General features: G+C 38.6%; 1 protein-coding gene across 1 annotated transcript in view; it reads right to left on the bottom strand.

The window, feature by feature from the left end:
• Nucleotides 1-6,965: 6,965 nt before the first annotated feature.
• Nucleotides 6,966-21,073, bottom strand: part of faf1 (Fas (TNFRSF6) associated factor 1) — a 129,903-nt gene continuing 115,795 nt past the window's right edge. The window contains exon 19 of the mRNA XM_062998417.1: nt 6,966-7,669. Within this exon, the coding sequence (XP_062854487.1) occupies nt 7,586-7,669 (84 nt within the window). The 3' untranslated portion in view covers nt 6,966-7,585. The remainder of the gene's footprint in view (nt 7,670-21,073) is intronic.

The following is a 21,073-nucleotide window of genomic DNA, read 5'->3' as shown; positions in this document are numbered from 1 at the left end:
CAACAAGCAAGAGTTATAAGAAACAATGCAGTCTGGAAAAACCTAACACGCTGCTCAGATATTAACACATAAAAGCACAAGTAATGTCCATCCCTGTGTCTCAAAGCACATCTGTAAGTATTTCTACTAAGCCAACAGTATTAGTAACACATACACAGTATAGTTCACATTTATATACTGCAGGCTGAATAACAGATATCAATTTCTATAAAACTGGCAGTCACTTAGCAGCACATTAACTGGAAGTAAGTATTACTATCTACTCGTTTATTTTATTCCCACCATTAGTGTAACCTATACTGGCTATACGACACCCTAGGTGGCTGAAATGGGCCACATGCTTTGACCAGAGCAGAAATTTTTGTAGACGTCTAATTTAAGAAAGTTCATTAATCCTGCATGTACACTGTTAGCCCGGACTTTATATTTAATCAAACATTTTTAGTACAACATACATAAATTATTTAAGTTTTTTTGCTCTACTATAAAATGCAGAGTACATTGTACTAATTTGAGTACACATTTAAATGTGCTAAAAGATTTAAGTTTACTAAACAAAGAAAATTACTTTTCTATCAGATTAACTTAAAAAAGTTAAGTTAAGGTAATAAAACAGAAAAACGCCACCATTTACATGTAAGTCGCCTTTTTTCAGCTTGCTGTTGGTGAATCAGGCAGCCATTTGTTTTAACTTTTGTAACCTGTTGTTGCAAATTACTTTTTACTTTTCATTTAAGGCTTTTTGCAAAAGTAAACTTGTCTTCCTCAAATGTCTTTTGTGAAGTGGAACCTTTGTTAAACTAAATGGACAAACATTTTCTTCCTCATTATGCTATTTTTGAGTAGCATGTACACCAGTCTGATGGGGCTTTTTCATCTTTCGTCTAATTTTGGTAAGTGTTGTACTTTACTTAACAATTTTGTTTAAAATAAATGATCTTAATGTTGACACTAAATAAATAATCAAACAGCGCTGCTTTATTTGCCGTATTTAGGCTACATGCTAGCATGTTAGCATGCTAGCCTTCCTACGAAGCTGGCTTGCTTTATTTTAATCCTTAAATTAATGCTATTAATGTTGATTTTAATACTTCTGTTTCTTATTTCTTTTTGTTGTTTTACAGGTTCATGGTTACTGTGAGGAGCTGTTTGTGTTTCATCAGAACTTTATATACAGTTTGTACAGTTTTAAAGATGTTTTCTTGACATGTTGTATTTTAAGTAAATACTTCTGAAGTGAAATAAAGAAAAATAACTTTATTATTGTGTCTGTTTTTCTATAAACATTTGTAATTCATATTTAAAATGTGATTAACATGAAAACTAAGAAGAAATCAATAGTTTTTCCCATTGAGCTCAAGATAATAAGTAGAATTATTGGGAAAAGCAGTTGGTATAACAAAAAAAAGAAAGTTTAATCAACTTGCCTTTTAGGTGTAATAACTTAATGTTTTAAGTTATGCTAACTCAAGTTTTCATTATACATTACTTAACTTTTTTAAGGCAACCGGTTTCCTCAAATTTTTTAAGTAGATTGAACTTATCCGGGCTTACAGTGTACAAGCCAGCCACCTCTTTAGCCACATATACATTTAAGCATTAGGCATCCACTATTTATCCCGAAGCAGCTTATCGTGGAGACAAAATCCAATCCAGTGAACGATGGGTTTGCTTAACAGTGGCAATGTGGCAGTGGTGAAGCTTAAATAAAGAATCAAGGAACTCGACCAGAACAGACATTTTACAAAAGACAGGGTTTCTAGTTTGGGACCTGATTATACAGGGGATATGACCCTTACTAACATTGCATTATAAGTCCCCACCCTTTAAAACCACCTCAGCTAACATTAAGAGACATGACTCAACACATGACTTTTGGGGAATAAACAACCATGAACAAACAAATTAAAATTGGAACTATTTGGACAGTAGGGGTTTATATCTGGCAAGAACCCTGAGGCTTTTTTGGTTTATTATGTTAAAATAATATGATGTTAAAATGGGTGGCACGGTGGCTTAGTGGGTAGCACTGTCGCCTCACAACAAGAAGGTCCTGGGTTCGATCCCCAGGTGGGGCGGTCCGGGTCCTTTCTGTGCGGAGTTTGCATGTTCTCCCCGTGTCCGCGTGGGTTTCCTCCGGGTGCTCCGGTTTCCTCCCACAGTCCAAAAACATGCCACCAGGCTAACTGGAAACACTGAATTGTCCTATAGATACCTAGCCGCTAGATGCACAAACCAGTGCATTGTAGTGCCGGTCCCAAGCCCGCATAAAATAGGGAGGGTTGTGTCAGGAAGGGCATCCGGCATAAAAATTGTGCCAAATCAGTGCGGATCATGATCCGCCGGGAGCCGACCCCGCAACCGAACAGGACAAAAGCCGAGGAAGAAATTTAAATTTAACACTATTAACTAAAAGCTTAAAATAATCAGATACTGGGTAAATTTGATTAAATGGACCCAAGTCAATGTTGTAATGTAACATATGTAGCTCTGTGAAGCAGGTAAAAAAGAGCAAGATGTTTGTTCACACCTAAACATTTAAAGCATCTTATTTACTATAAATCTGCAAGAGTTTGGATTCTATGCTTTTATTAATTTAACATGTCTACAGGGAACAGACTTCTGCACATTTTAATTGCAAAAATATCAAATGTAACTTTAGTTAAATATTCAATTGTTAAAATGTGCCATTATTTCTGTGTATAGTCACATTTCATGTTAATATTTTCCCAACCATTTAAATCCAGCAAATAAATAATTCAGTTTGTGTACCTAATGTGGAACGTGACCTCTATACATAAGACTATTAATTAAGTCTTCTATTTCTCCCTATTGAAAGGTGTAGTTTGTTTCAATGCACCTTGTTCATCTTTTATTAAGTGCCAACAATTATTGACCTTGCTGTATGAAATTAGCACTATAAAAAAGCTCCTTGCTAAGGAATTACAAAGAATATGCTTTGATGTAGAAAATGTACAGAATGTGTGCTGCATGCTAAAGAGAAGCAGCGAGAAGCAGCAGCATCACACAAACATGTTTCATCAACCTCCCTAATGCTCACACAAGGTTGCTGAGGCAGGCTGTGGACTCCTCATGTTTCTCCCAAAGTTTTTCCATTTTGTTTTGTGATAAACAGCACTGCAGATGGTGCAGTAAGCTTTTAATCTCAAAGCTGAATAGAAAAAATTAGCCTTTGTGGCAGATAATAGACAGAAGTCTGGAAAACTCAGCTAAAAACAAGACAATGAATCAATTTAGCCATCCATTTGTTTGACTTTTAGATGGACATCTAGATCTGATCTCTAGCAACCAAACAAACATAAAAAAACTGAGTACTACACTTACCATACAGACAAACTTTGGGGGTATATTTGGGTGGTGGACCATCCTCAGAACTGCAATGACACTAGCATGGTAATGAGTGTGTGTTGTACTGGTAATGGTGTATCAGGTGCTTCAGTGTTGTTGGAATTTTTGAATACTGTTTAAATTGAGGACGGCACGGTGGCTCGGTGGGTAGCACTGTCGCCTCACAGCAAGAATGTCCTTGGTTTCGATCCCCAGGCGGGGCGGTCCTTTCAGTGCGGAGATTGCATGTTCTCCCCGCGTCTGCGTGGGTTTCCGCCGGGAGCTCCGGTTTCCTCCCACAGTCCAAAAACATGCAGTCAGGTTAATTGGATACACTGAATTGCCCTATAGGTGAATGGGTGTGTGTTTGTGTATGTGTGTCTGCCCTGCAATGTACTGGCGCCCCGTTTAGGGTGTTACTGTGTGCCTTGCGCCCATTGAAGAGCTGGGATAGGCTCCAGCATCCCCCCGCGACCCTGACTGGATAAGCGGTTAAGAAAGTGAGTGAGTGTTTAAATTGACCTCTTTATTAGGAACACATATCCTGTTAGTACTTTGTTGCGAGAGTAGATTGTGTGTTAACCCTCCTCTAGTCTTTTATTAAAGGACACTTTCTGATCCCAGGATTATTTGGCTTTCTTTTTTCATTTGGATAACTACTCTCCTCCCAGCTTTGCCAGTGATGTGTTTAAAAATCCCAACAACTCTACCACATCCATACCAGTACAATCCATACACAGCCATTTGATTACTATGGTAATGCCACTGCAGTCACAGCATCTGATCAGTCCACTTTAATGAATGTATAAAGTAAAATTATATACCCTCAAACGGTAGGTGTAGCTCATAAATGTACAATTAAGACAGGTATTCCTAATTAAGTGCTAAGTATGAGTGTATGTACACAGATCGGCCCTAACATTAAAACCACCTGCCAAATATTGTGTAGATCACACTCGTGCTGCCAAAAAGCTCCTCATAAGGTGTTCTGTGCTATCTGGCATCAAGACATTTGCAGCAGGGCCGAATCATAATGGTCAGATGACTGGGTTAAAACATTTCAAAACAGCGATGTGTGCTCACAAAACCACTGACAGGTTGTTTGGCAGCCAAGACTATGGGTGTGTTCGAAAACCTAGTGAGATCTTTACATAGACTGCATTTTACGTCATCCTATGCACGCTCCCAAGAAGAAGGCTGTTAGAATACTTAGATGCCTTAAAATGATGTCTAGTAAGGCACCTTATATTTGAACAATATTTTGACAGAATAACAAGCACAAGTGTCATTTATTAGAAAATTCGGGCTCGTCAGTGAATGTAACCGTTTTTAGTACACCGATGGATATGCTAGTTGACACGCTAGCGCGTTGTGCCACCTCATCCCATTGGTTTAAATGGCATGAGGCTAACTGTGTTAGCTTAGTAGGTGAAAACTGATGGAATCACTGTCTAAGTAGAGCGTTTGAATAATCCTCACTACTTGAGCTGTAAGACAGCTCACTAGGTTTTCAAGACCCTAAGTGATGCCAGAGTACATGAAGGATATTTGGTACAGGGCTAATGTGAAAGATAACTGCAGATCATTGTGTGATGACACTGATAATGAGGTGAGACTGTCACAACACAATGCATCTTACCCTTCTGTATATGGGGCTGTGTAGTCAAAGTACTGGCAACTGTAGAAAGCACCTACAATGTGCCTGAAAGCACTGGAACTGGACATTGGAAGAACTGGTCAGACAAATCCTGTTACATACAAAGATTTTGGTAATAATTTTGAACAGGTTAAAATGCAAATCTGCATTATGATTTCTTTCTTTATGTAACATTTGTATAAGTAAAAAAGCTTTATTTAATTGCATTTTGCAGTGGTGAGGTAGTAGCATCGCTCCTTTCATTTTTTTATGGCCCAAGACGCACCACACCATAAAAAGTAAAAAGAAAATAGTAAAAGTAAAAAAAAAAAGGGCTTAATTTTTTTTCTTATTGTAGACTATACTGAGGTTATGTCTTAAATTACATACCACCTTCTAAAGAATATGGCAATATATCAATAAAATATTGGTGATGTTAACAATTTAGACATACACTGATCAGCCATAACATTAAAACCACCTCCTTGTTTCTACACTCACTGTCCATTTTATCAGCTCCACTCACCATATAGAAGCATTTTGTAGTTCTACAATTACTGACTGCTGTTCTTCAATGGTCAGCACCCCCACAGAGCAAGTATTGTTTAGGTGGTGGATCATTCTCAGCACTACAGTGACAATGAAATGGTGCTGGTATGAGTGGATTAGAGACTGCAGCACTGCTGAAGTTTTTAAATACCATGTCCACTCACTATCCACTCTATTAGACACTCCTACCTAGTTGGTCCACCTTGTAGATGTAAAGTCAGAGACGATCGCTCATCTATTGCTGCTGTTTGAGGTGGTCATCTTCTAGACCTTCATCAGTGGTCAAAGGATGCTTCCCACGGGGCGCTGTTGGCTGGATATTTTTATTCTCAGTCCAGCAGTGACAGTGAGATGTTTAAAAACTCCATCAGCGCTGGTGTGTCTTATCCACTCATACCAGCACAACACACACTAACACACCACTACCATGTCAGTGTCACTGCAGTGCTGAGAATGATCCACCACCCAAATAATACCTACTCTGTAGTGGTCCTGACCATTGAAGAACAGCATGAAAGGGGGCTAAGAAAGCATGCAGAGAAACAGATGGACTACAGTCAGTAAAGTGCTTCTATATGGTAAGTGGAGCTGATAAAATGGACAGTGAGTGTAGAAACAAGGAGGTGGTTTTAATGTTATGGCTGATCAGTGTACTTCTGACTATTGACACCTCGATAATCAGTTCATAGTCAGAAAGCATTAATGATCAAATTTTTGGTGAGCATGTTAATGCATTCAATGAATGAACATAGCTTGCTTCAAGATTTAAACAGAGTGGGATTCAGTTGTCTCTGTGTAAACTATGATTGTAATTAGGTCACATTGGGCTAACAAACAATGATGCAAATTCTCCTACGTCCAAATTGGCATTTCCCCTTTTCTAGCAATTGCTCTGCTGCTTACACAGCCGTGGACTCGTACCCACCCCATTTGATGTGTACAGTCTCCAGCCTCTTCTTATACACCATCCAGCAGTGGATTATACCATAGAGTTGTACAGTATATGAAGAGTAAGGTCCAACCTCTTGAGCAGTGGCAATGAGGATAAACCCAACCTGACTTACAGTCCCACGATACGGCCTATTGTGGCACTGCTAAAATCGAAATGCGGTGGTGAGCTAGCATATCAGACCTCTGTGGCACCTGCACACCTGTCATTTTAAAATTTATTTTATCTATCTTTATTATTGGTTCATTTTGATCAGGGTCCAAATAATACAAAAATGATTGTGCACACGACTGGAATGGAGAGGCTGAACAGGGCATTAATTCACTGCAGATCATCACACACTGAAGCATCCATGCATGTCACTCAGGAAATAATCACAGAGAAGAATCAAACCTGATACCAAAACTTTACCTGATATGCCACCATGCTGGGCAAATTCCTACTTATGTGCATAAATGTAGACTTCCAAATTCAAATAATGAATGATTTCTAGATGTTTTATTGTTACCAAATTCCACAGTGCCATTAAAAAATAAGCACCATGAAATTGACAGATTTCCATATGTACTTTACATAATGTATCAAACTAAAACTAATACAGCATCAAACTTAAAAATGGGAAAAGGGGCAGATTCACCATTGGAAACTGTAGTTTTTTTAAGCAGTTGATGATAAAACCAGTTCTGAAGATGGTTTGGATAGCTGATACTGCAGAGGACGTGGCGAAAAAGCAAGGGAACCAGTGGAGCAAGAGAAAAGAAATAGTCCAGCATTATTCACAAAATGTTTCTTCACTTTTTATGTTTTTTTTTCTTTTTTGGTATTTTATTTTTTATTTGTTCAACACAAATCAAGTCTAAAAAGCAGCCATAGTGGGCCATCCTCGACTGCTGTCATTTGGATCTCCACCTGTTTTTATTTTTTGATGGGAGGGTGAAGAGAAAAATGATGTGTGTGAGTGTATCTCAGTGCTTGTGAAAGCTTCAGTGTGTATAATAAATACACTCAGTTATCATGTAGAGTGAGTGTGTTTGAGTGCGCCTGTTCTCCATATACACCATGCTAATGTTCTCATTGTGTGATTTATCCAAGTGCAGTCAGGCCTACTCTTTGGCCTCCAGAAAGAGGGTCTCCTGAGGAAACAGCTTGGCTTCCAACAAAGTCCATGCAGGGTCTAACTGTGTTATCTGTTGAAGAAAGAACAAACAAATTACTGGAATCAGAAAGAAAAAGAAACTTGTTGCCTGTAAGCATCTAGTTTTTTGTTGAATTCCTCTATAGGAAGCCATACAGCAATCAAATGTCTTTTTTTGCACAAAAATACTTAAAATTTGTTGAATTTAACATATTAAATGGTAAAATAAGTTTTTATCTGTAACGGTGTGCAACAGTTCTCTACAATTAAAATAAAAATAGATGTAAAAAAGTATTTGTAACATTTATAAGACAACTGTGTCAGCAGTTTTCCATTTTTACTAGAATAACTTTTAGTAACATAGTCTGCATATTTGAGAGTCTTACCAATAAGGGAAGGACTGTCCACGAAACTAAAATTAAAATTAAATAAAATTAAGTCAAAGATCTAATCATACAGAAACAAAAGCACTGCACATCCCTCAGAGCTCAGTTCAGTCCATCACAAAACAGTAAAGAAAATCTGAAACTACAGCCACACTGTCAAGGTCAGACTGCCCTTCTAAAAACACCTGGCTACTGTTGGCCCTTTTCCACTGTATGGTACCCTATTGCATGGTACGTTTATAAATTTGTGATCAACATTTAGTGACTGCCAAGTGTCCCGTACTGCACCCAACGAGACCACATGATAAATTTGATTACCTTTCTTGGCCGGGGACCAAGTGTACCAAAGTGGGAATTGAGAAAGAAACACTACAGACAGCTGATCTGTCCAATGCAGAATCTGTACTGGAGAGAGACAATGCAATTGCCATATTTAAAACTCAACTGAAATGGAATTTCTTAAAACCGCGTCGTGAAGGGAAAAAAATCTAACAGTGCTATAAGAAAATAAGACCACAACTATAGGATGACAAAGTAAAAATTGTCATGCTGTTGCTTCTGCTTTTGTTCAAAAGGCAAACGTATCCTATTTTCACAAGCACCTTTGTACAACTGGAAATGGCCAATAGCACATTATGTACAATGCAGTGTGATAAAAAAGGGACCTGTGACACCAACTGTCACTCTAAGCTGCAGAAGTCAGTGGCTGGGAGTAAAGGTGATGTTAATGAAAGCACAATTACCAGATCTACCAAAAAAACCTTTATTGGAAATTTAAAAATGCTCACCCAAAGTACAGTACTAAAGAAACCCTATAATAGCCAAAAGAAAAGTAAAATATATATATACATACAGTATATATATATATATATATATATATATATATATACACACACACATTAAAACTACCTCCTTGTTTCTACACTCACTGTCCATTTTATCTGCTCCACTTACCATATAGAAGCACTTTGTAGTTCTACAATTACTGACTGTAGTCCATCTGTTTCTCTAAATACCTTTTTAGGTCAGGACCCCCACAGGGCAGATATTATTTAACACACCACAACCATGTCAGTGTCAGTGCAGTGCTGAGAATATGGATGATCGGTGTGTGTATGTATGTATGTATGTATGTATATATATATATATATATATATATATATATATATATATATATATATATACAGTGTATCACAAAAGTGAGTACACCCCTCACATTTCTGCAGATATTTAAGTATATCTTTTCATGGGACAACACTGACAAAATGACACTTTGACACAATGAAAAGTAGTCTGTGTGCAGCTTATATAACAGTGTAAATTTATTCTTCCCTCAAAATAACTCAATATACAGCCATTAATGTCTAAACCACCGGCAACAAAAGTGAGTACACCCCTAAGAGACTACACCCCTAAATGTCCAAATTGAGCACTGCTTGTCATTTTCCCTCCAAAATGTCATGTGACTCGTTAGTGTTATTAGGTCTCAGGTGTGCATAGGGAGCAGGTGTGTTCAATTTAGTAGTACAGCTCTCACACTCTCTCATACTGGTCACTGAAAGTTCCAACATGGCACCTCATGGCAAAGAACTCTCTGAGGATCTTAAAAGACGAATTGTTGCGCTACATGAAGATGGCCAAGGCTACAAGAAGATTGCCAACACCCTGAAACTGAGCTGCAGCACAGTGGCCAAGATCATCCAGCGTTTTAAAAGAGCAGGGTCCACTCAGAACAGACCTCGCGTTGGTCGTCCAAAGAAGCTGAGTGCACGTGCTCAGCGTCACATCCAACTGCTGTCTTTGAAAGATAGGCACAGGAGTGCTGTCAGCATTGCTGCAGAGATTGAAAAGGTGGGGGGTCAGCCTGTCAGTGCTCAGACCATACGCCGCACACTACATCAAATTGGTCTGCATGGCTGTCACCCCAGAAGGAAGCCTCTTCTGAAGTCTCTACACAAGAAAGCCCGCAAACAGTTTGCTGAAGACATGTCAACAAAGGACATGGATTAATGGAACCATGTCCTATGGTCTGATGAGACCAAGATTAATTTGTTTGGTTCAGATGGTCTCAAGCATGTGTGGCGGCAATCAGGTGAGGAGTACAAAGATAAGTGTGTCATGCCTACAGTCAAGCATGGTGGTGGGAATGCCATGGTCTGGGGCTGCATGAGTGCAGCAGGTGTTGGGGAGTTACATTTCATTGAGGGACACATGAACTCCAATATGTACTGTGAAATACTGAAGCAGAGCATGATCCCCTCCCTCCGGAAACTGGGTCGCAGGGCAGTGTTCCAGCATGATAATGACCCCAAACACACCTCTAAGACGACCACTGCTTTATTGAAGAGGCTGAGGGTAAAGGTGATGGACTGGCCAAGCATGTCTCCAGACCTAAACCCAATAGAACATCTTTGGGGCATCCTCAAGCGGAAGGTGGAGGAGCGCAAAGTCTCGAATATCCGCCAGCTCCGTGATGTCGTCATGGAGGAGTGGAAAAGCATTCCAGTGGCAACCTGTGAAGCTCTGGTAAACTCCATGCCCAGGAGAGTTAAGGCAGTTCTGGGAAATAATGGTGGCCAAACAAAATATTGACACTTCAGGAACTTTCACTAAGGGGTGTACTCACTTTTGTTGCCGGTGGTTTAGACATTAATGGCTGTATATTGAGTTATTTTGAGGGAAGAATAAATTTACACTGTTATATAAACTGCACACAGACTACTTTTCATTGTGTCAAAGTGTCATTTTGTCAGTGTTGTCCCATGAAAAGATATACTTAAATATCTGCAGAAATGTGAGGGGTGTACTCACTTTTGTGATACACTGTATATATATATATATATATACAACCCCTGGCAAAAATTATGGAATCACCACTCTTGGAAGATGTTCTTTCAATTGTTTAATTTTGTAGAAAAAAAATAAATCACAGACATGCCACAAAACTATCATTTCTCAAACTGTCAACCCTCTGGCATTAAGAAACAATAAAAAAAGAAACAAATATAATAGTTGTGGTCAGTCACAATTGCTTTTTTTTTAGATCAAGTAGAGGAAAAAAATATGGAATCACTCAAATCTGAGGAAAAAATTATGGAATCATTAGAAAACACTGCACCATTATTACTTTGTTGCACCACCTCTGGCTTTTATAATGGTTTAAACTCTCTGAGGCATGGAGTTAACTAATGACAAACAGTATTCTTCATCAATCTGCCTTCAACTGTCTCTTATTGCTGTTGCCAGATCAGCTTTGCAGGTTGGAACCTTGTCATTGACCATTTTCTTCAATTTCCACCAGAGATTTTCAAATGGATTGAGATCCGGACTATTTGCAGGCCATGCCATTGACATTATATGTTTTCTTGAAGGAAAGTTTTCACGTCCTTTGCCCTATGGCAAGATGCATTATCATCTTGAAAAATGAAGTCATCATCACCAAACATCCTTTCAACTGATGGAATAAGAAAAGCGTCCAAAATTTCAATGTGGACTTTGGCATTTATTGAAGACCATCTCCCCTGTGCCTTTACCCGACATGCAGGCCCATATCATCAACAACTGTGGAAATTAACATGTTTTCTTTAGGCAGTTATCTTCATAAATTTCATTGGACAGACACCAAACAAAAGTTCCAGCATCATCACCTTGCCCAATGCAGATTCGCGATTCATCACTGAAGATCACTTTTATCCAGTCACCCACAGTCCACGATTGCTTTTCTTTAGCCTACTTTAACCTTGTTCTTTTCTTTTTAGGTGTTAATGATGGCTTTTGTTTGGCTTTTCTGTATGTAAATCCCATTTCTTTTAGGTGATTTCTTACAGTTCAGTCACAGACCTTGACTCCACTTTCCGGCCACTTGTTTCTCATTTGTTTTGTTGTGCATTTTCTGTTTTCAAGACATATTGCTTTAAGTTTTCTATCTTGATGCTTTGATGTCTTACTTGGTCTACCAGTATGCTTCCCTTTTACAACCTTCCCATTTTGTTTGTACTTGGTCCAGATTTTAAACACAGCTTACTGGGAACAACCAACATCTTTTGCGACATTCCACAATGATTTATCTTCTTGAAGGAGTTTTATAATCCTCTCATTTGTTTCAACTGACATATCTTGTGTTGGAACCATGATTCATGACAATCTGCTTTGTGCAACAGCTCTCCGAGGTGTAAGCACTCTTTTTAAACTGAAGAATAATTAGCAAATCTAATCTGCTGCAGATGTTTTGTTTTTAAACTGCAAATTACAGAGTGATTCCATAATTTTTTCCTCAGATTTGAGTGATTCCATATTTTTTTCCTCTACTTGATCTAAAAAAAGCAATTGTGACTGACCACAACTATTATATTTGTTTCTTTTTTTTTATTGTTTCTTAATGCCAGAAGGTTGACATTTTGAAAAATGATAGTTTTGTGGCATGTCTGTGATTTTTTTTTATTTTTACAAAATTAAACAATTGACAGAACATCTTCCAAGAGTAGTGATTCCATAATTTTTGCCAGGGGTTGTATATATATATATATATATATATATATATATATATATATATATATATATATATATATACACACAGTATATATATACACACACACACATATATATATATATATATATATATATATATATATATATATTTTTTTTTTTTTTTAATGGGTGTGTCTGATAGAGACAATTAAGATAAAAAAAAAAAGTTAATGACAATGATTCAACTGTACACAAACTAAATATTTATTGATCAAACTGCGGCAATTACTTTGAACCAAAACAGAAAAAACATTCACTTTCTTACATATACGTGATTCTGATTGCTTGCTGTGTGTGGGCCAAGGTGTGCGCTGTGTGGGGTCTGTGTCCCTGAAATCACCAACTAGTTAATGTAACCTGATCACATCAGTGTGAGTACGGAGTGTCCTGTTTCCCTTTGAGATAGTCCCTGTTTGTTATTACACTGACCCACCAATCCAAAACAAACACAAGGCCAGAGGAGGAAAAGACCATGTGGCGTGCCTGTAATACGTTAGACCCATGCAGACTTACGTTACCTATAGTAACACCAAGATGGGTTTTCATAATTACAGCTCAAAAGTATCCAAAGCAACACACTTAGTGTTTGAGTTCTGATATATCTAGCTCAAACTAAATCCTCAACCACTGTTGTGTGTGCTTAATATTACTGTCAAAAATAGCCCTAAACAGAGACAGAGCTAAGAAAATGTGTGTGTGCAGTAAGTTGATTGTAGTGAGCTAATAGCAGGCAGTTCTCCTGTTACATAGGACCTGTGTTCACACCTGTGTGTCCCACACTGCGCAGTCACCGAGAGCTCAGCACAGGGCATTAACTGCATCCTGATTAAGGCCCTTTTTTCCAAGCTTTTCTGCCCTTCTATCCACCCCCCCCCCCCAGCAATTAACACTGTTGACCCAAAACTGTGAGGTAGTGGAGCAAAGAGGCAGAATTTGGGAGAGCTGCACGATGTCAGTGCATGTAGTGTGAGCAGTTCAGTGACAATATTCCAAACTGACAATCAGTCCAACAGGCTCTGATACACTACGGCTGACACCCCACCTAACTGTTGATTTCTAACTGTTTTAGCATGACTATACAGTGGTCAATAAATAGACATTTCCTTAACCCCACTAAACACCCTTGGGATGAATTGGGAAATCTGTGATCCCACAATTAATGGTTGTTTCCATTGCCACATGACCCATACTGTAGCTCAGTACCTGCACTACATTTGGTTACACTTCTTGACCAGGGACCAAGGAGCCTTTATTAAAGCAATGTCATGAAAAACTACAACAACAACTACATTGAGGCAAACTGAAAATCGTCCTGTTGTTACTGCTATTTTTGCAGTTACTGTGGCGTATTTACTCTCATTGTCTGGAGAAGAACGCTGTCACTGTCTCACCTTTAGTGAACTTCTTTCACAAGTACCCTTGTGTAATTGAAAACAGACAATAGCACATTAGGCATGGCACAGATAGTTCTGGAATTTGATGCATACTGTGTTTCCAGGAAAGTGGAGGCTGTTATGTCTGTAAGGGGGGAGGGACTTCATATTAATGAGCCTGGTTTTGGAATAGGATGTTCAACGAGCTTAGTGTATTTTCCAGCTAGTTAGAAATTAGTGGCAGATTTTAAAAAAGAAGTAAAAAACTAAATATGTTAACATTCAGCTAATAAACTAACAAACCAATAAAAAAGGAACTTGACATAAACAAACACAAAAACAGAAATACTGGTTACTATTAGACAAAACTACATTAAAGCTTTGAAAAGATAATCTCTCATGTTTGAGTGTTTATATATAAAATTGAGTGCTTTATTGCGGAGATGTTCACAAGTCACAATCAAGTCACAAGTAGTTAGGCTAGAGTCCAAGTCAGGTCACGAGTCGTTAAGCTAGAGTCCAAGTTAGGTCACGAGTCTTTAAGCTAGAGTCCAAGTCAGGTCACAAGTCTACAGGCTAGATTCCAAGTCAGGTCACGAGTCTATAGGCTATACTCCAAGTCAATTCATGAGTCTTTAGGGTGGAGTCCAAGCTTTGTCACGAGTCTTTAGGCTAGAGTCTGAGTCAAGTCACGAGTTGTGAGGCTAGAGTCCAAGTCAAGTCAAGAGTCTTTAGGGTGTAGTCCAAGTCAGGTCATGCGTCTTGAGGCTAGAGTCAAAGTCAGGTCACAAGTCTGTAGGGTGTAGTCCAAGCTGTCACGAGTCTTTAGGCTAGAGTCTGAGTCAAGTCACGAGTTGTGAGGCTAGAGTCCAAGTCAAGTCAAGAGTCTTTAGGGTGTAGTCCAAGTCAGGTCATGCGTCTTGAGGCTAGAGTCAAAGTCAGGTCACAAGTCTGTAGGGTGTAGTCCAAGCTGTCACGAGTCTTTAGGCTAGAGTCTGAGTCAAGTCACGAGTTGTGAGGCCAGAGTCCAAGTCAAGTCAAGAGTCTTTAGGGTGTAGTCCAAGTCAGGTCATGCGTCTTGAAGCTAGAGTCAAAGTCAGGTCACAAGTCTGTAGGGTGTAGTCCAAGCTGTCACGAGTATTTAGGCTAGAGTCTGAGTCAAGTCACGAGTTGTGAGGCTAGAGTCCGAGTCAAGTCAAGAGTCTTTAGGGTGTAGTCCAAGTCAGGTCATGCGTCTTGAAGCTAGAGTCAAAGTCAGGTCACAAGTCTGTAGGGTGGAGTCCAAGCTGTCATGAGTCTTTAGTGTGGAGTCCAAGTGAGGTCACAAGTCTTAAGGGTGGAGTCTAAGTCAGGTCACGAGTCTTTAGGCTACAGTCCAATTCAAGTCACGGGTCTTTAGGCTAGAGTCCAAGTCAGGTCACAAGTTTTCAAGCTGGATTCCATGTTTTGTCATGAGTCTTTAGGGTGGAGTCCAAGCTGTCATGAGTCTTTAGGCTAGAGTCCAAGTCAGGTCACAAGTCTTAAGGGTGGAGTCTAAGTCAGGTCACGAGTCTTTAGGCTACAGTCCAATTCAAGTCACGGGTCTTTAGACTAGAGTCTGAGTCAATATAACATACACAATGCATATATGGTAAATATAGCATAAAATAACTAATATATGTTCAGTTAAAAAAAAAAAAACAGATTACCAAAATACAACTATATATTTTTGTATCTTTTTTTCTTTAAATCCTACACATTTTCTTATATTTTCTACTCACTAAAACAATGTTTGCAATATTATTTTTTTTCTTGTAAAGTAAAAACAAATGATTGTAACATTTGTATTGACTTGCTTGAGAACATCGTCAGTAAGTGTGTCTGAATTGTTTGAAGCTGCAGACAAATATTTTGGAGTATAGTAACAATGTCAAGTCAGGGTAAGTTTAGGGTAGGGAGATGAAAAAGAATGACATTTTATAAAGATGGAAAGACTAAGCGGTTAGTGTAAACCAAACAAACCCATCCGTGTGTGTTTTTAGACGCCTTATGAAGTTTAATGTGGCAGATTCAGTGTCTTTAATTTGGTCCCCACATTCACTCTTCAGTTAGATTTCAGATCTTTTTAGATTTTTAGATCTATGGTGACAGTAGCCTAAATGATAAATTGCACCCGGAACCTTTACATTTTCAGCCGCAAATGCATTTTTAACATGCTTGATTTGGCATTAGACCTAGCAACTCTGCTTCGTTTACACTTGACGCGACTCGATATCATGCTTAGGCTTGCCGGATGTTGTGATTTGTCACAAGAAAAGGAGCTGTTTCTATGTATACACACAGAAATAACGTTTTCTGTAACTTTCACACACCGTCTGGAAGATAATGGAAAGAAGTTTATTGTTCACAAGTTATTTCTGAGTCATTAGAAAAGATCAAATGAAGTCTGAAGTCTGTTTGTATGGAACACAAGTGTGACTTAAACTCAAGTGCCTATCTCTGATATACTGATGGAATTCAGGACCTGACAAATTATTTTCTGACAAATTAATTTTAAACCTTCTGTCCCTGTTGAAGATCTGTGATAAACAGCTGAATGTTATGCCTTCTGAACCCTTCAGGACTAATTAGCCTTTTGTTTGTTTTCTAAATTACACTGAATAGAAGCATTAGTGTTTATATCAGGGTGTTTCATTAGGACAGGGTCTCAAACCTCTCTAGCAAAGCTGCTGTTCATCCCAACCCTGACAAATGTCGGGAGGATCAGAAAGGCACGTCAGCAGCTTGCGTCTCTCTGGGAGAGCCGGCGATAGCACACCAATAACAACATATTTGCTCGGTTGCCCCCAAAACTCATCTGAGCGTGTGAGTGCTGCCCTTTGTTCCTGAGCATGACCTGAGGGTGCAGCGCAACACTAGGAGGAGGTGGCACTCAACAACAGAAGCTGAGAGAGACAACACCAGGACAGGCTGGCGATGGGGCAATGGGGGGAGAAGAGAGAGTTGGAGATAGACAAACAAGATGGCACTGTAGAAACTGCATTGTACACATTATCTCCCTCCTACTGCGTACCACTTAACAAACGCTTGCTATGTAAATGAACCTGAAATGCTGCAATAACACCCCAGCATCAGGTGAAAGCAAATGAGGGTGCAGGGTGGCACTGGTGCTGCTCTGTTTTGATGACTGTTCTCTTTAATAGAGAAAATGAGAGAAACAAGGTGTCGCTCTATGGCAAGGGGACAGATGCCATGGGTGATTGTTTACATTGTTATCCAATTAACAGAGCATAAGAGCAGAAGCATCTGTCAACAAACAAATCTGTTGCTTTCCTCCCCTGTACCTGTGCGTCTCTCGCCCTGATTCTCTCTATCTGCATCACTTGTTTGTTTTGCCAGAACGCTCTGCCTGCCCTTCAATAATATCAGACTAATCTAGGTAACAATGATGGTGCCAGTGTAGCGCACAAACTTACACCCACACCCAAACACTTGCACACAGAGCAAACATATGAAATGAGCTTATTTCAGGTCGGGCTGCTTCATCTCTCAGTAATCCTGTGAAGGGTCATTAAAAGGAAAGAAGTGGCTGTGTGAGTGAAGAGTTTTGGATGGCTGGTGGCTGTTTTCTTTAGACTCGGATGATGATGATGGCAGGTAATCCCACTAAACCTTTAACAAACTCATCCTAAATGGGCCCACACAGGCCAACAAAAACAAGAAAGACAGCCACCCAGGTGACCACAAAAACTGACAGAAAAAGCAAGACAAAGAGAAGAAAAATAATCCTTTACATTCCCTGTCAGGTACAGGATCAGTATAGGTCTGGGTTAAAGTGCAGAGTGAAATCAGTCTCCTACAGGGTTCAATTAACAGCAACAGAGTTTAATTAGGTTCAGCTTTGTAGGAGCTAATTTAGTGCTGCTAATTTTACTGCGTAGGCTGTAAAATCTTTAAACAAGGCCTAGCTAGAATCTAAACACAAAATATAGAGATATCAGATTAAACATTTCCCTCCGTCAGCTTAATGACTTAGACATTAATATTTAATTATGTGTGACATGTTGTGATGTCTCTCATATACATGTTGGTCTTTTTCTTTTACTCACAACCAGTCATTGACATTTGCATGTATGTATTAACGTCACCTTGTCTTAACTGGCTCTCTGAACAGCAGCCGTTGAGAATTGAGAGTCAACTTTAAAGCAGAAACTGACTTGACCCAAATTTGAGCTTAAATAGCATCTTCAAAAAGTATGCCAACTAAGTTATTTAGCAAGTGTTAGCTTGATGAATTGGCAGCTGTGTAACATGAATGTTTAATTCAAAACTAAATATGGATTAAGCTAGAAGCTTAAGGCTGTGATCCTTACCAATTAATATTAAGTGCTGATATAAGAACTAATATTAGTGCTTTTATGTTTGAACATATGCTTAACATGAGCAAAGTTTTACTGAATCATTGCATGAGTAAAAATGTACATTTACAGTGTTTAGCAGACAGTACTATCCAGATCAACATACGGAAGTGTTTTGTAGTTTTTTTTCGGTAGACATTTCCTCACAATAGTACAAACAGGCAACAGTCTGAGTAAATATAACTAAACCCTGTTAGAAGGTAGAATTTGGACAAACAACAAAACGTGGTCAAGTATCCCTAGGTAAGTGGATTAAGTATTTATTATTATTAACTACAAATAAGTGCAAAGATAGTGTTCAGTTATGCACTTGGGTCTTTAGTCATCAAAGTTTAGAGAAGAGTCTCGATGTCCTAAGGCTTTGAGCCGTATGCGGTATAATTAGGGTTTAACACGTGCTTTTAGTCAAATGTGGGCTACTACATTTTTCATAATAATTATATATTTTTTTGCAGTTGCAATTTGGCAAATTAAATTTTTCTTCATTCCTGCTTAGGGCAAAACTTCAGCTGCTCAAATGTCTGTGGTCATCTGATTCTCCTCATCATTAAGCACTATGAATTTTCAATAGGAGACAGATCTGTACTGTAGGAAGGCCAATTAAGCACAAGCCATGTTTGGTACTACATTTAGAATAAGGCCTGGCATCATCTTGCTAAAATAACCATGGACTTCCTGTGAGGATATGTTGCCTTGTTGGCAGCATATGTCACTGGTAAATACTATTATAACTCTCAGCATCAATGGTACCTTCACACATACACAAATCACCCGCTGATGGGCACTGATGCACCCCAAACCATGAAAGACGCTGGCTATCGCACCCTCGCTGAGACGAGCTAAAATGTGGAATCCTGACCACAGCATGTTTTCACCATCTTTCAGCTGATCTGAAATGAGCTCAGGCTTAAAGAACTTAGTGGCTTTTCTGCATAGAATTGCTGTATGGCTTTCTCTTGGCATAAAGTTTCCGGTTGCATTTCTTGACCCAGCAACGGACTGTGTTAAGTGACAACAGTTTTCCGAAGTACTTGTGAACCCATGTGGCTGTTTGTCAAAGAAGCATGACAGTTTCTAATGCAATACTGGAGACCAATATCTATCTATCCATCTATCCATCCATCCCTCCCTCCCTCCCTCCCTCCATTTAATATTTTCTGAGGGCACATTCAACAGTGATCACCATCCTTGCCCTTTATGATCTCTAAGATTAACAAACCACTGATTCTTGTTTTTATTGCATTTTGCAAAATATTCCAGCTTTTTCCAGAAATTGAGGTTGTATATAAAAAAGTAACTATATAAAACATACTTCAATTATTTTTTTCTGGTCATGTAAAATAATGCATTAAATTTGGCAGCATTCTAACAAATATATGTATAAAAATAATATAACTGTTAATCACATATGTTGTTGGACTTTTGTTTATTCTTAATTTTTTTTTTAAATGAAAACATAATAGTTTACTATACACTAAAATCAACAAACCAGCAAAATTGCCCACTCGTTCAACTCAACTATGTCATTTAAATGTAATGTTTCTAAAACTTTTAATCTAGCACAGTGTTAAACCCAGTGTAATGAAATTATCATTGATGTTTTGTAACACTGTGTAACATATCACAATAATTATAATATTATAATTTTATTCAAATAAAAATCACAAACTAACTACAGAAACACAATGTACATAAAAAAAAGTTTTATATAATTATGATAAATGTGTTTTGGGATGGATGTTTTCTTTAAATACTCACTCTAACCGAACCTGTTAAGCAGTTCTGGTAAGCAATGATGTCACTCACCTAAAGAAGCAGGATTTGCTAACATTAACAGCAGCTGCCAGAGTCACAAAATTAATTTTAGTAAAAGAATGTTTAAGGATTACCAAAGTCAATACAATGGCACAAACTAATTAAAATCACAATGCGCAGCCTGCACAATAAAGCAGGTGGATGTTATGAAGACGAATCAACGGAGCAAACCAAGCAAAGGGAGACAAAAAAAATTCAACTAAATTAGAATGGCACAGATGAAGTGCACAAAACATTTAAACTAAATTAACAATGAACTCGGCAGCTGAGCTCTTAGTGATGCAGTTCTGCCTTTGTTTAGCTCCACATCAGCACTTCAAAAGGCAGTCAAATAAATATTGCAGTTCATTAGTGGCAATCAAAAGGACTGGCCCATACACTGCGAGGAGTCAGGGTAAATAAACACGACACAAGCAATATATTGGCTTCGAAACAGGGAAAAAGTGCAGCTGAAACAACGTGTTTGTAATGAAGCCATTTAGAGCCCTGCACCATTAATTAAAACCCAATAGCCAGGTCTGACTTAGCAGTGTGTTGTGAAGTGTTTATTTGGCCAATTAGAAAAGCAGTGGGGGATCATTATCATGCTGCAGGAGGGTAGCAGGGGTGTTAGTGTTAGCTGAAGCTGGTGCAGGGCTAAAGCGGGGGTCACAGGAAGAGAAGTCATTCCCTGGCAGTGCTCACAGCCCTGCCTCCTGGCTAGACTTTAGCACTGCTGACAGAAAGGCTCTACACATGACAGGCGAAGGGCCAATCCAAACAGACAAACAGAAATCCATACCAACATCAGAGATGCAAAACATATAAGACATCAAAATAAAAAAGCAGCAGCATCACTGTACACATAACCATGTCAGCATAAATCTAAAAACTTGAATGCTGTTGGTATCATAGAGATGGCAGATTCTCTACAATCTATATCTTTGTTAAAGGTGTTTGTTTATGAGCTTGCATATAA

This window comes from Trichomycterus rosablanca, chromosome 7, assembly GCF_030014385.1.
Source record: "Trichomycterus rosablanca isolate fTriRos1 chromosome 7, fTriRos1.hap1, whole genome shotgun sequence".
Lineage (NCBI taxonomy): Eukaryota > Metazoa > Chordata > Actinopteri > Siluriformes > Trichomycteridae > Trichomycterus > Trichomycterus rosablanca.
This window is presented reverse-complemented; position numbering and strand designations above follow the sequence as displayed.